General features: G+C 46.7%; 1 protein-coding gene across 1 annotated transcript in view; it reads left to right on the top strand.

Moving 5' to 3' along the window:
- LOC129345372 (alpha-2-macroglobulin-like protein 1) overlaps window positions 1-14,097 on the top strand; it is a 90,176-nt gene that overhangs the window by 55,117 nt on the left and 20,962 nt on the right. The window contains exons 22-27 of the mRNA XM_055002497.1: window positions 432-550; window positions 878-929; window positions 2,967-3,050; window positions 5,019-5,195; window positions 8,480-8,561; window positions 9,862-10,018. Coding sequence (XP_054858472.1) covers window positions 432-550; window positions 878-929; window positions 2,967-3,050; window positions 5,019-5,195; window positions 8,480-8,561; window positions 9,862-10,018 — 671 coding nt within the window. The remainder of the gene's footprint in view (window positions 1-431; window positions 551-877; window positions 930-2,966; window positions 3,051-5,018; window positions 5,196-8,479; window positions 8,562-9,861; window positions 10,019-14,097) is intronic.

Genomic DNA, 14,097 nt, shown 5'->3' with positions numbered 1-14,097 from the left:
AGCCAAGATTTGTCCCCTGCCCTCTTAGGATAGTGCAAATTGGCAGGGGTTGGGGAAGACAAGAACACTCCTCTGTGTGCCCTGATTTGCATTCTGCAGAAGAGTGGCATGGGGGGGGGGGGAGTCCCATGGCTTGGCGGCAGATATGAACTGCACCCTTCCATGCTTGCATGCACACGAGTGCATTGAACTCTCTTTTTAAAATGAACTTGTATTTGCTTTTTAAAAACGTTCATTATAAAGTGGCTCTGCTTGCTTGCCACAGGAAGGTATGCAAAGCTTGGCAGTGCCATAGATAGACAGAGAGAGATCCTTACAGCTGCAGGATAAAGCAGGCTTTAAAAGCCACCAAAGTGAAGCCATATCTTTGAGCGCTGAGCTCTTCATTGAAAGTCTGAGGTTCAGTGAAGAACACTTTCCCATTTCTGTAGGACATGTCAAACTCATGGTAACCACCATGGAGACACGGGTGCCGTGCGGCGACAAAATCGCTGTGGAATCGCTGCTTCCTGGCCGCTCTGACGCCGTGGTCAAATCCCTGCTGGTCAAGGTCAGTGTGGTCACCTCAGGAGTTTGTGACTGTGGCTGCAGATGCCAAATCCAGCAGCTGTTCTAGGCCCTCTTGGAAGCACTTTTGCTGGGATTTTTTTCTCTCGCGCCTGAGAATTTGGGCAGGGAGCCACCACGTTTGCAGACCTCCAGCCAGGGGGGGGCGGTCTACATCCATTTGGCCACAATGCAGTAATGCTAAGAGTAGGACCCTGTTGGAAAGCCCTGGAGGGGGGAAGAGGAGAGTGTAGGGAAGTGCCTCTGTGTGGCATCCCTTATGCTCAGAGGGAGGGAGATGAGAACCTACAACTTTTTTTTCCTTCCGCAGCCTGAAGGTGTCCTCAAAGAAGAGACCCACAATGCATTCCTCTGCTCTTCAGGTAAGGCCAGGCTGCATCCTTCACTCTGATAGCTGGCTAGCAGCAGGGAGGAAGAATTCTTAAAGCAAAGAGGATGTCAAGAAGTTCTATGAGCCCCTTTGAACTGAGCTCCTGGTGCTTCTGTCCTGCCCAGAGATGAGGAATTTACCCGGCTGCCCCAAGCCCCATGGAACCAGTTTGTCATGCGGAGCTGACCTCTCTAGCCAGATAGAGGCTGGAAAGGCCATGCACTGCAGCCATAGATTCTTGGCCCCTTTACGTTTGTTCATTTGCCCATTACCTATGACCCTCTCAAGCTGCCTTATGCCGAGTCAGGCCGTGGGCCTGTTTGCCAGCTCTCATCAGCTCTCTCCTAGAAGCTAGTAACCAAACAATATATCATGAAGTCCTAACGAAATAAAGTACTAATAAAGCAATTACAAAATCAATTATTTGTGCTTATTTCATAGATACACAAATTGCCTTCAATATATTATAATCAGGGCTTTTTTCAGCAGAAATGCGGTGGAACGGAGTTCCGGAACCTCTTGAAAATGGTCACATGGTTCGTGGCCCTGCCCCCTGATCTCCAGACAGAGGGGAGTTGAGATTGCCCTCCGCGCCACGCGCTGTGGCGCGGAGGGCAATCTCAACTCCCCCCTGTCTGGAGATCGGGGGGTGGGGCCACCAACCATGTGACCATTTTCTTCAAGGTCAACCCACTGAGTTCTACCAGCTCTTTTCCCAGAAAAAAGCCCTGATTATAATACACACAATCTTCCCACCTTCAGACCTGAACATAAAGTGCTTGTGCATCCAGTACAATTGATGAAACTTCCTATGAACAGTCGTTTAACATCATTTAAAGTGCTACATGAAACAATTTATAATGTAACAACAGTAGTATAATACGTAAAGTTCATAAAGTGCATAGGATCAGTGCCTAGTACAGATCATAGGAAGTTTCATCCACTGTATTGGATGCACTTTATGTTCAGGTCTGAAGGTGGGAAGATTGCGTGAATTATAATATACTGAAGGCAATTTGTGTATGTATGAAATAAGAACAAATAATTGATTTTGTAATTGCTTTATTAGTACTTTATTTCATTAGGACGTCACGATATATTGTTTGGTTACCAACTCTCCTGATTCTCTCTGTATTGTTAAACTTCCCTGCTTTTGGATGTGAAGTGCCAGCAGTCCTGTTTCACGTCGGTTCATTCATTGTCCAGCTTTAGCTCAGGTGACAAGGCTACCGTACGCTGGCCTCTGAGCTTGAGCAGAATACTGGTGAAACTGCACATAGGTGCCCTTTTATCGCTCTGGAAATGGGACTCCAGGGTAGCAGCAGGACGTTTGAGGCACTATCGTGGCTGAGGGGAGGGTGGGAGGTGCAAGAGAAGATGCCACGTCTCATGCAGGAGAAGTCCCTAAGGGAAACGCTGCCTGGCGCTCAGCCTTTGCCTCTCACCCATCACAGGCAGAAGTAGGAGCACTCTGAACCTCTGCTTACTTGGGAAATAGTAAAGAGTCCAGCAGCACCGTTAAGACTAACCAACTTATTGTAGCATAAGCTTTCGAGAACCACAGCTCTCTTCGTCAGATGCATCGTCTGCTTTCTAGAACCACAGCTCTCTTTGTCAGATGCAACTTTATTGTAGCATAAGTTTTCGAGAACCACAGCTCTCTTCGTCAGATGCATTGTCAGCTTTTGAGAACCTCAGCTCTTTTCGTCAGATGCAACTTTATTGTAACATAAGCTTTTGAGAACCACAGCTCTCTTCATCAGATGCAACTTTATTGTAGCATAAGCTTTTGAGAACCACAGCTCTCTTCATCAGATGCAACTTTATTGTAGCATAAGCTTTCGAGAACCACAGCTCTCTTTGTCAGATGCAACCTAACGGTTCTCAAAAGCTTATGTTACAGTAAAGTTGGTTAGTCTTAAAGGTGCTACTGGACTCTACTATTTTGCAACTACAGACTAACACGGCTAACTCCTCTGGTCCTGCTTACTTGGGCCGTGTGCTTGTGGTCACTCTCTTCTCCTCTCAGGGGATCCTGCGCTGGAGGAAGTCTCTCTGACGCTGCCTGCGGTTATTATTGAGGACACTGGCCGAGCCACCATCTCTGTCATCGGTGAGGAAACGGACCTGGGTCCCTGGAGGAGGCTTCAGCTGACAGCCCTCTCCCCGGCCATGGATGAGATGAGGGATGATGAATCAAAAGACCCGCAACAGTAAGGACTAGCAACTTAACATAAAGTCTATAAAGTACAACACACACTTACGGTGTAAGTTACTAACCACTTTTATGAACAATATTAATCACAAAAGCCACTAGCCTGATACTTTTTAATACAAAATGAACACAAGGATTGCACAAACAGAAAGTCCATGCTCCCCTACGGGGAAGATGTCCCAAAGTTGTCTCTTAATGAAGCGAGTCACTCCTTTTTACTTAATCATGGTGGTCAAATGATGAACACATTCCAGTGACCAGCCCCCGGTCGGGAGATTCCACAAGGAGGACGCCAACCCTGCAGGGAGGACGGAAAGCCACTGTGCAATCCTTGTGTTTATAAAAGTGGTTAGTAACTTACACCATAAGTTTGTGTTGTACTTTGTAGACTTTATGTTAAGTTGCTAGTCGTTACTGTTGTGGGTCTTTTGATTCATTACCTCTGTTACCACACAGTGGTACCACACAGTGTTCCCCTCTGTATTTTTCCATGGATGAGATGAGGGCAAGCCGTGGTGCTGGTAGCCTGCCTTCGATGTGTCGTGGTTCAGCTCTCATCCCCTCCTGAGCATCCACCCTTGGTTGCCACTCCTGACAGCCAAACTACAAGTGACGTCTTACACAGGTTGGACACTAGTCGGCTTCCCTCAAGTTTTGATGGGAAATGTAGGCATCCTGGTCTTGCAGCTGTAATGGAGAGCCAAGCTGTAAAACCAGGATGCCTACATTTCCCATCAAAACTTGAGGGAAGCCGACTAGTGTCCAACCTGTGTAAGGCCTCACTTGTAGTTGATTCTTCCTGGAAGCTCTCAGGAGGGAATGTAGAGCGATCTTGAAGGGGGGGTGGCCCCCAAATGCCTGTGGCTGCCTTCTGGCCCTTTTGCCCCTTTGTCCTCCTTCCCTCGTGCTCTTGACCTTTGCGTCCTTTCCTGTGTTAAAGTTTGGGTGTCAGGTGTCTCTGGCAGCAACCCAGGTGAGCCAGGAGTGAATTGGTGTTCCAGTGATGGTAGTTAGCCTGTAGATGAGGAAAGGGGGTCCCAAATATTGGTCCAGCTGCTAAGAGCCAGTTTGCTGTAGTGGATCAGAGTGTCAGGACTCTAATCTGGAGAGCCAGGTTTGATTCCCCACTCCTCCGCTTGAAGCTGGCTGGTTGACCTTGGGTCGAATGAATGAATTGAATTTATTTCGGTTCACAACCAGCTTTAAACTAGTAAAGTTAACTAGTAAAGTGGGTCAGTCGCAGCTTCTTGGAGCTCTCTCAGCCCCACCCACCTCACATTGATGTGGTAATAACATACTTTGTGAACCGCTCTGAGTGGGTGTTAGGTTGTCCTGAAGACCGGTATATAAATTGAGGCCATTTCCACACGGCTCCCCGCTGCTCGTAAGAACCCGGAATATCGCGAAAAAAATGCGGAAGATAACGTTTTCTTGCGCGAGATTTGCGCAACGTGACGTCACGCAAATCTCACATGAGAAAACGCGATCTTCTGTGGTTTTTTCACGATATTCCGGGTTGTTACGAACAGCAGGGAGCCGTGTGGAAACGGCCCGAATGTTGTTGTTGTTATTAACCCTTTCCTGTGGGTCCTTGAGAGTGGGCTTTCTGAAGCCCAGTTCTTTTTGCCATGGATTAAGTAGCTTCCCAGCTTGCTCCTGTCTTCATGTTTTGCAAAATTCTGGCCCTTTTTTGGTGCAGGGTTTGAAATTAAAACACAGTATTTCAGACTCTGTTGTACTGTTGTACTCCACAAGCCCTTGGATGCTCGGAGGAAGGAGGCTGTTTCAGGATTCTGGTCAGGAGTTTAGAGGGAAGGCTGACACTCCAGTCTCCTGAGCTGAGGAATGTTTCTTTGTGACATTCAGGTGACATACTGGGCCCTGCGCTCCAGGATATGTCCTATCTGCTTCAGATGCCCTTTGGCTGCGGTGAGCAGAACATGGTCAAGTTTGTTCCCAATATCTTTATTCTCCGATACTTGGAGGCGACCAACCAGGCCACTCCCGAGATCAAAGCCAAGGCCACGGAAGACATGAAGAGCGGTGAGTGAGCGGGGGCTCTTTGCCACGTCTCTTTTTTGAGAAAAGTGCGGCTAGTTGTTGACAAGAACTGTGTGAACACAAAAGGGTCATTTAACCATTCTGAGTCATTTAACATGTCAACTTCAAAATATTGGAGATGAAATTAGAAACGCTGGTGATTATTCTTTTCATATAATGGATTTAGAGAGGAGACCTCTGAGAGATGAAGCTCTCCCGATAAGCTTGGTCAGGCTTCATCTTTGCCTGCCACACAGGATTGGAGTGAAAATATAATGGACTGGCTGCTTGTGCACGAGCCAACCAGTGTTCTTTTGAGGAAGGGTGAGATGCAGAAGGGCTGGCTACCCAGGCCATGTAGCTTGAAGAGGTCCTTCCATTCACCCTCTTGCCTCAGGGTTTCAGACTGCCTACCTGTTTTTCAAGAAACTTTCATCCCTAGCAGAGAGAGAGGCCGTCGTCACACGGGCATCTCTTCCGTTAAATTTACAGCATATAGCATCCTACCTGTTATCGGCACAGTAACGTTTCTTTGGGTCACCTAACGGCTCTTCGCGCCACCAGCTGTCCACACCGAAGCACTCTGTTCTGTTCTCTCTAACCGCGCAGAAGCAGCTCCTCCCCCCCCTTTTTTATTATTCTGGCGTTTAATTCCGCTATAACGGAATAATAGCATATAAACATTCCGTTAGAGCAAAACATTATGACCCTTTTGTTTTTCCAACTTTGAAATTATATAAATAGCCGTTTGCCCTCAGAAAACTCCCTGTCTGATGTGATCCACATCGCTGAAGACTCTGCCATAGCGATTGAGTCTTTACTTCAGCAGAAAGTTTGCATTGTGTTATGTTGTTATGGCATTATAAGGACATAATAAAATTTAAAAAAGGGGAGTCGCAGGAAGAAATGGATTCTGGGATTGAAGGGAGGGCATAGGATGTTGCAAGGCGAAATACATTGATGTGAGGCATTCACACTGAGGCACAAAATAGCGCAACTATCAAGCACAAAGCAGAAGAGAGAAAATCGCTACAGTGTTGGAATAAGGTGGGTGTTTGCCAGGAAATAGCGCCATTTTAGCGCTAAATAAAAGCCCGTGTGACGACGGCCAGAGAGTCATTTCTGTGTGAAATTCTGGCATCTTTGGGACAGATGAGTAGTGCTAAAATATTACTCACCCACCCCCTTTTAAACTTGGCCATTTCCACACTGCTTACCAGCCATGGGATATCGCGCCGAGCTCCCGGAACGACAGCGTCTTCCTGGTGCACTGTCAGCTCGGCGCCATGTTCCGTGGATGGTAAGCAGTGTGAAAACGGCCCTTGCTTCTTGGATGTCCATTGACTGTTCACTGCTTTGGTACCATTTGTGTTGGGGGGAGGGGGGTCTTCCTTTTGGGAAACGATCCCGGCCAATTGGCAATTGTTTTCTCGGTGCAGCAGAACCGTTCAACATTGGTCACTGTGGGCAAATGAAGCCAACTGAGAGTGAAGGCAATGGCTTTGCGTCTTGGATGGACGTTGCCCCTACTCTTAATAGGCAAATGGTTTCTGAGCAAGTCTTTTGAGCAGTCACCAAAAAGGGAAGGGGATCCTTTGTGCTGCAGCCGCAATTCATTGCGTCCCCCGCATTTAACTCCGACCTAGATCTGATGCAGAGATTAGGCTAGTGGTGATGATATAGCTGTACAGATTTCCTACTCTGAGTCTCTGTGCACAAGATATCTTACACAGGGGCGCTCAAATGTAGGGACACACAACATTAGCCGGGAAGCATAGTTTAAAAAGCCAGAGCCAAAGGCTGTGTCAATTTCACCTCTCTACAGGAGGGTAGTTTTAAAAAAGCAGAGCCAGGGAGATTGATCCTCAGAGTGTTTGTTAATTTAGTCTTCACTTCCCTCTGGCTCTGTCTTTTTAAACTACCCACCTGAAGAGAGGTGAAATTGATAGAGCCTTTGATGAGGCAAAACTGAAATTAACAAACCCTCTGAGGAGTGATCTCCGCCAGCTCTGTCTTTTTAAACTGCACTTCTCAGCTAACATTTCATCTCCCTAAAGTATCCCCGTATAAGATGTCTCATATAGAGAAACTCTAAATCTGCTTCCACTTGTGGGAAGATTCTCTGTTGTACTTCCACTATCTCTGCACTGATATTTTCTGTGGGAATTGTGCATTCACACTAGCCTTTCTGCAGTACTTGCCTTGGTCACCCTCTCATGGCTACCCCACACAGACACTTTCGTACCACCAGAGAGCTTTTTTAAATCATTAGTGGCAAGATAGGCACAATCATTTTTGTTTAAAAAGGCCCTTTGGTGGCACAAGGCGGGGGTGGCGCGGTTGGCAGCAGTGAGGATTCTAAAATAGTTCCAATGTGAACAAGAAGTTCAAAAATTCACACCTTCCTATCCAAACAAAGTCACTTTAACTCCAGTTAAAAGAGAGAAAAAGTCAGAAAGTGCCTGGATGGACAGCTTTGTGGTGTGGATGCTCCAGCAACAACCAGTATTTAGCATGTTCCCTGGAAAGGGGACAGAAGGCTGAAGCTTGGCTGCCTTGGCTTAAACCCATTGATCTGCTAGCCTTGCCCAATTGAAACCACACATTTGCTGGGTCAAATCTGTTGAGAGAGGGAGGGCAGGAAGGGTTACATCAGTACTTAGTTCTTGTGGCCCTTCTTACATGCCCTGGGTAATGCTGATCACCACCTTGGGGTCAGGTAGCTGCTGTAGCACAGTGGTTAAGTGGTTCAGCTGTGAATCAGCACTCTACTGGTTCGTATCCCACTACTGCCATGAGCTCAGCAGGTGGCCTTGGGGAAGCCACTCCTCTCATCCCCAGCTCCGCAGCTGTATTGTGGGGATAATAATAACACTAACTTGTTCACTGCTTTGGGCGAGGCACTAATCTGTCGAGAAGACCAGTATATAAGCGCAGTTATTATTATTATTAGGTAGCAATTTTCCCCAGGTCAGTTTGGCCAGGGATCCTGACAGTGTTTTGCCATCTTCTGGGCATGGAGCAAGGGTCACTGGGGCTGTGGGGTGGGAGGAGGTAGTTGTGGATTTCCTGCATTGTGCAGGGGGTTGGACTAGATGACCCTGGAGGTCCCTTCCAGCCCTCTGATTCTATGAGAGCTACAGTGGCCCTCTCCTGTGGCGACAGGGCCCTTCCCCTGAGGCCAGAGGCTCTTGCATTGGGGAAGGCTCTTTCAGCTGTAGGAAAGCACTTCCGTTAGCAGGATGGATCCGCAGAACTGAGAACATCATTCTCCCCATCTCTTGCAGGGTACCAGCGGCAATTGCTCTATAAACACGATGGTGGGTCCTACAGCACCTTTGGCAAAGAGGACACGGAGGGCAACACTTGGTGAGTAGAGGGTCACCTGACAAAGCAACACCTGTCAGGCGACGTCGTCCTCAAAGCCACTTGTAATGATTCCAAGTAAATGGGTGCCTGTGTCTTTAAATGCTTGGTTTGACCTAGGTGAAGAGTGGGGGTGAGAGAGGGATGAGTGAGTGATGTGATTGGTTGAGGACTGAGAGGGTGGGCGGAGTGAATGGAGTTTAGAGCCAAAACACACATTAAGAAATACCTAGGTTCAGCACGTGTTCTCTTACCTCAAGGTTTGCTGGGATCTGTAGGCGTCGTGGAAGCTTAAAGTTTAGCATTTACAGAGCACCAAAAAGGGAAAGGGAAATACAGGCGCCTGTATTTTAAGCTTTAAGCTTCCAGGACGCCTTTAAGCTTCCAGGACGCTTACAGATCCTTTAAGCTTCCAGGACTTTAAGCTTCCAGGACCCCTACAGATCTTTAAGCTTCCAGGACGCCTACTTTAAGCTTCCAGGACGCCTACAGATCCCGGCAAACCTTGAGGTAAGACAACACGTGCTGAACCTAGGTTTTTCTTAACGTGTGTTTTGGCTCTTAGACTGACAGCGCCGGGAGAAAGGTTGGAGTCAGAAGAAAGCAGGCGAGCTGTGTGCTGCCTGAGTATATGGAAGTGTTTATTAGAGAAATATAACCTGTGTGGAGCCTGAACTGAGCATGTTTGTGAAAGGACACTCAGTCAGGGAAAGGGAGGCCAGCTGTGTGCTGCCTGAGCAGGTTTCATATTTCTGTGAATAGGAGTCAGAGGAAAGCAGGCTAGCTGTGTGCTGCCTGAGGAGTTTTAAGCATTTCTGTGAGACAAACATTGACTCAGAAGAAAGCAGGCTAGCTGTGTGCAGCCTGAGTAACTTTAAACACTTCTAAGAGAAAAAGAGGCTAACTGTGTGTGAAGCCTTAGAAGAGATCTGTGTGAATGAGTATATAGGAAGTAACTTTAAGAACTAAGAACTACTTTTATGAAACCAATACGCTTCTTGAAAAATAAACATTTATTTTCTTTTGTTATATCCCAGAGTAGCTGTCATTGCTACATCCCATTCATATCCTCAGGGCCACATAGAACCACGAAGGAGCCTGACGCTTAAACACGTTGCCAAAGGGGCAATTTGAATAAAATATTTTGGAATAATATATTCCTGGTGGCAGCAAACGACCCAGAGGGTGTAAGGGGGAGATTAAAAGAAAAATCTGCCCCAAAGAAAGTACAGGTCGTAACACCACTGAAGCCACAACTTCCCTCCTTTCTGTGTCTCTCCCCCCCACCCTGCTCATTCCACAGGCTGACGGCTTTTGTGGCTCGGGCTTTCGGCCAGGCAAAGTCCTACGTCTTTATTGATGACAAGCACATTCACGATGCTGTTCACTGGCTGGAGGAGCACCAGCTTCCCAGCGGCTGCTTTCAAAATGTCGGGAGGCTCTTCAACAATGCTCTGCAGGTACAAACCCTGTGAATCTAACACTCGCTGATATTGCTGCCATAGCGACTCATTCTTGGTGGTGGAGGAGAGTGCCCTCAAGTCATTGCTGAGTTACGGCGACCCCTGGTGGGGGTTCATAGCAAGGGATTAAAAGAAGTGGTTTGCCATTGCCTGCCTCTGCAACTTGGGTCTTCCTTGGAGGTCTCCCATCCAATTACTAACCAAAGCCGACCCATCTTAGTTTCTGAGATCTGACCGGATCAGCTCTCCTGGGCTATCCAGGTCGTTCTTCTTTTTTTTTAATTAAACAGAATTTTATTAATATAAAGCATACAATAAATTACAAGATAGCATAGATTAACAAGTAACATTTGCAAAATCAAAAAGAGTCCAGTAGCACCTTTAAGACTAACCAATTTTATTATAGCATAAGCTTTCGAGAATCAAGTTCTCTTCATCAGATGCCTGATCAAAACTGGGCAGATACAGAAGAGGAGGGGGAAAGAGAGAGAAAGAGAGGAAAGAAGGGGGCATAAATCACAAGAGGACAGAATGCAATTAGCATGGAGACTATCAAAACATTCCTTTGCTTGGAAATGTAAACATCGGTGTGCAGTCAGTTTGCTGTATTAGTTTGTAGCAATGAAGGTATCCAATTCCTATGTAGTATAAGCCTTCGGTAACCACAGCTCTCCCTGCCAGCTGCATCTGACAAAGAGAACTGTGGTCCCCGAAAGCCCACACCAGGCGTCACTGGGCTCCCCCAGATCATGTCTCTGTAAAGAGAATCTGTTACCTGTGATAATGTGATAACCATTCATAGTCTCTATTCAGTCCCAGCTTGACAGAGTCAAATTTGCATATGAATTCCAATTCAGCAGCCTCCCGTTGGATTTTGTTTTTGAAAGGTTTCTGTTGAACCACAGCGACCTTTAAGTCTTTGGTGGAATGTCCTGGTAGATTGAAGTGTTCTCCCGCTGGTTTTTGGACGTTTCCATTTCTAATGTCAGATTTGTGTCCATTTATTCTTTTGCGTAGAGGTTGGCTGGTTTGTCCAATGTACAGAGCAGAAGGACATTGTTGGCACATGAGGGCATATATCAGATTGGAGGATGAGCAGCTGTAAGAGCCAGAGACAGTGTAGTTGATGCCATTGGGTCCTGTAATTGTATTCCCTGGGTAGATATAGGGGCAGAGCTGGCATCTGGGTCTGTTGCAGGGCCTGGTACCTGTGCTGGTGACTCTGCTGGCCGATTCATGATTGTAAGTGAGAAGTCGTTTAAGGTTGGGGGGCTGTCTATAGGCAAGGAAAGGTCTTCCACCCAGGGCTTCTGAGAGAGAGGTATCATTTTCCAGGATGGGTTGTAGCTCACTGATGATACGTTGGATGGGTTTGAGCTGGGAGCTATAGGTGACAACCAGTGGTGTTCTGTTGTTAGTTCCTTTAGGTTTGTCCTGGAGCAGACTGTTTCTGGGTACTAGTCTGGCCCTGTTGATTTGTTTCTTCACTTCATTTGGTGGGTACTGTAGTCTCAAAAATGCTTGTTGTAAATCTCTTAAGTGTGAGTCTCGGTCGAGAGCATTGGAGCAGATACGGTTGTAACGTAAGGCTTGGCTGTAGACAATAGATCGAGTGGTATGTTTAGGGTGGAAGCTGGAGGCATGTAGATATGAGTATCGGTCTGGTAACTAAAACACAACCAATAACCAAATAACAATACTATATACAATGTAAAGTAACAGTGGCAAGGCTTAAATTCGAAGAACTACGTTACAGCAATTCAAAAACAGATTTGTGAAACTTTGATACAGCCCAGATATTATTGTTTTCCAGATATTCAAAGAGGGGAGACCGTTTCTCCTGAAAATCAGTGCTTTGGGGAAAGTGCTTGGCTTGATAAATTTTGTCACTCGATTTTTCCGTAATGAAATGATCCCAGATCTTGTTATGCCAGACGGATAATGTTGGAACACTTATTACTTTTCCAATAAGTTGCAATAATGCTCTTTGCAGCTGTTAGCAGGCTTCTTATAAGCAGGGCTTTTTTTCAGGGGGAACGCGGGGGGACGGAGTTCCGGAACCTCTTGAAAATGGTCACATGGCTGGTGGCCCCGCCCCCTGATCTCCAGGCAGAGGGGAGTTGAGATTGCCCTCCGCGCCAGTTGTCGTGGAGGGCAATCTCAACTCCCCTCTGTCTGGAGATCAGGGGGTGGGGCCACCAGCCATGTGACCATTTTCTCCGAGGGAAACCCACTGAGTTCCACCACCTCTTTTCCCAGAAAAAAAGCCCTGTTTATAAGGTCCTTTCTTATTTTGGGAATGAGTAGGTTGTCCCATTGATCCAAAAAGATTAATTCAGGCTTTAGAGGGATTGTGAAGTTAGTGATGTCTTTAATCGAAGTGAGGATTTTCTTCCAAAAATTAACGACATGTTGGTCTTCCCTCTTTGAATATCTGGAAAACAATAATATCTGGGCTATATCAAAGTTTCACAAATCTGTTTTTGAATTGCTGTAACGTAGTTCTTCGAATTTAAGCCTTGCCACTGTTACTTTACATTATATATAGTATTGTTATTTGGTTATTGGTTGTGAATGTTTTATCCAGGTCAATCTTAAGAGCTGTTGTTTCTGAGGGAATCCCTGAGGGTTCAGTGTTGTAGCAAAAGGAAAGAGGAGATTCTTTGTGTGGCCTTCAGAAAGATGAACCATGTCTTATGCCAACAGAAGCTTTTGTGGATGAGGCCCCTTTTCTTAAGATGTAGTGAGTGGATCTCCACCGTGCTGTCATTTTATGTTGGCGGTGTGTAAAGTCAAAAAGCAAAACAATGAGAAGGGTCATCAAGAGGGAATGACTTGTAGTGTGTCAGTGGACTTGCCAACGGGCCTGGAGAGAAATGTCCTGTCTTTTGAATAGAGAGTTAAGGTCTGGAAATGAGTAAAGGTAAAGTGGAGCCCTAAAGTCAGAGCTGATGTATGGCAATCCCTGGCAGGGTTTTCAGGGCAAGAGAAGAACAGAGGTGGTTTGCCATTGGCTGTCTCTGCAACCCTGGTCTTCACTGGAGGTCTCCCATCCAATTACTAACCAAGGCTGACCCTGCTTAGCTTCTGAGATCTGACAAGTTCAGACTTACCTGGGCTATCTAGGTCAGAGCTTTGGAAATCAATAGCCAAAGCTTTTTGTCACCTGGTAAATAACATCCCAGTAATCCTTTCTTACAAGGATGTTTCAGGTGGGTAGCCAGGTTGGTCTGCAATAGAACCACAAGATTCGAGTCCAGTAGCACCTTAAAGATGCTACCTTAAGATGCTACTGGCCTTGAATCTTGTTGTTTCACAGGGATGTGACTTTTTTCCTCCAGGCCAGTTGGCAACTATGGAGAAACCATTCCTAGATGTGGCCATGGCCATAGAAGGAAGCAGGAAATCAGCTGCCTTCTCCTCACTGCCAAGGTCAGCAGGGAATGCTAAGGCCCAGCGTGCCCCTCACTCTGTGAGTTCAGTCTTTACCAACCATCATTACTTCCTCAATGCAAAACCTGAACTGGCTTCTCCCCCGGCCTCCTTGCAGGCTCCCTGCTGGGATCAGCCCCTCTCTACCACACCCGCACCTCACCCCACCTGATGAAGAAAGATCTAGATCCTGGGGCTGACAGGCACAGCACCAGAGTCCCTCTTTATGGCTGGTCAAGCTAGAGAGTTCAGATGTTCTCAAGGAAGCTTAGCCAGCTGACTGTTTATATAAGGGGGGAAAGACCAGATATTTTATGCTGACATCTATATGTCACAAAGTCATACACATCATTTTTGAAAATACTAAATGATGTCCTTTGAGCATCAAAAACACGCAGCAACCACCTCTCGATCCAAATTGGAACTGCACGGGGAGATGGACGGAGATCTGCGTTGTCTCATCTCAGCATGATGACATGGTCCAGATCAGGGCTTTTTTTCAGCAGGAACGCAGTGGAACAGAGTTCCGGAACCTCTTGAAAATGGTCACATGGTTGGTGGCCCCGCCCCCTGATCGCCAGACAGAGGGGGGTTGAGATTGCCCTCCGTGCCGCTGAGTGGCACAGAGGGCGATCTAAACTCCC

The sequence above is a fragment of the Eublepharis macularius genome, chromosome 18 (genome assembly GCF_028583425.1).
Source record: "Eublepharis macularius isolate TG4126 chromosome 18, MPM_Emac_v1.0, whole genome shotgun sequence".
Classification (NCBI taxonomy): Eukaryota; Metazoa; Chordata; class Lepidosauria; order Squamata; family Eublepharidae; genus Eublepharis; species Eublepharis macularius.
Note: the sequence above shows the minus strand (reverse complement) of the source record. Positions and strands in the feature narration are given on the sequence as shown.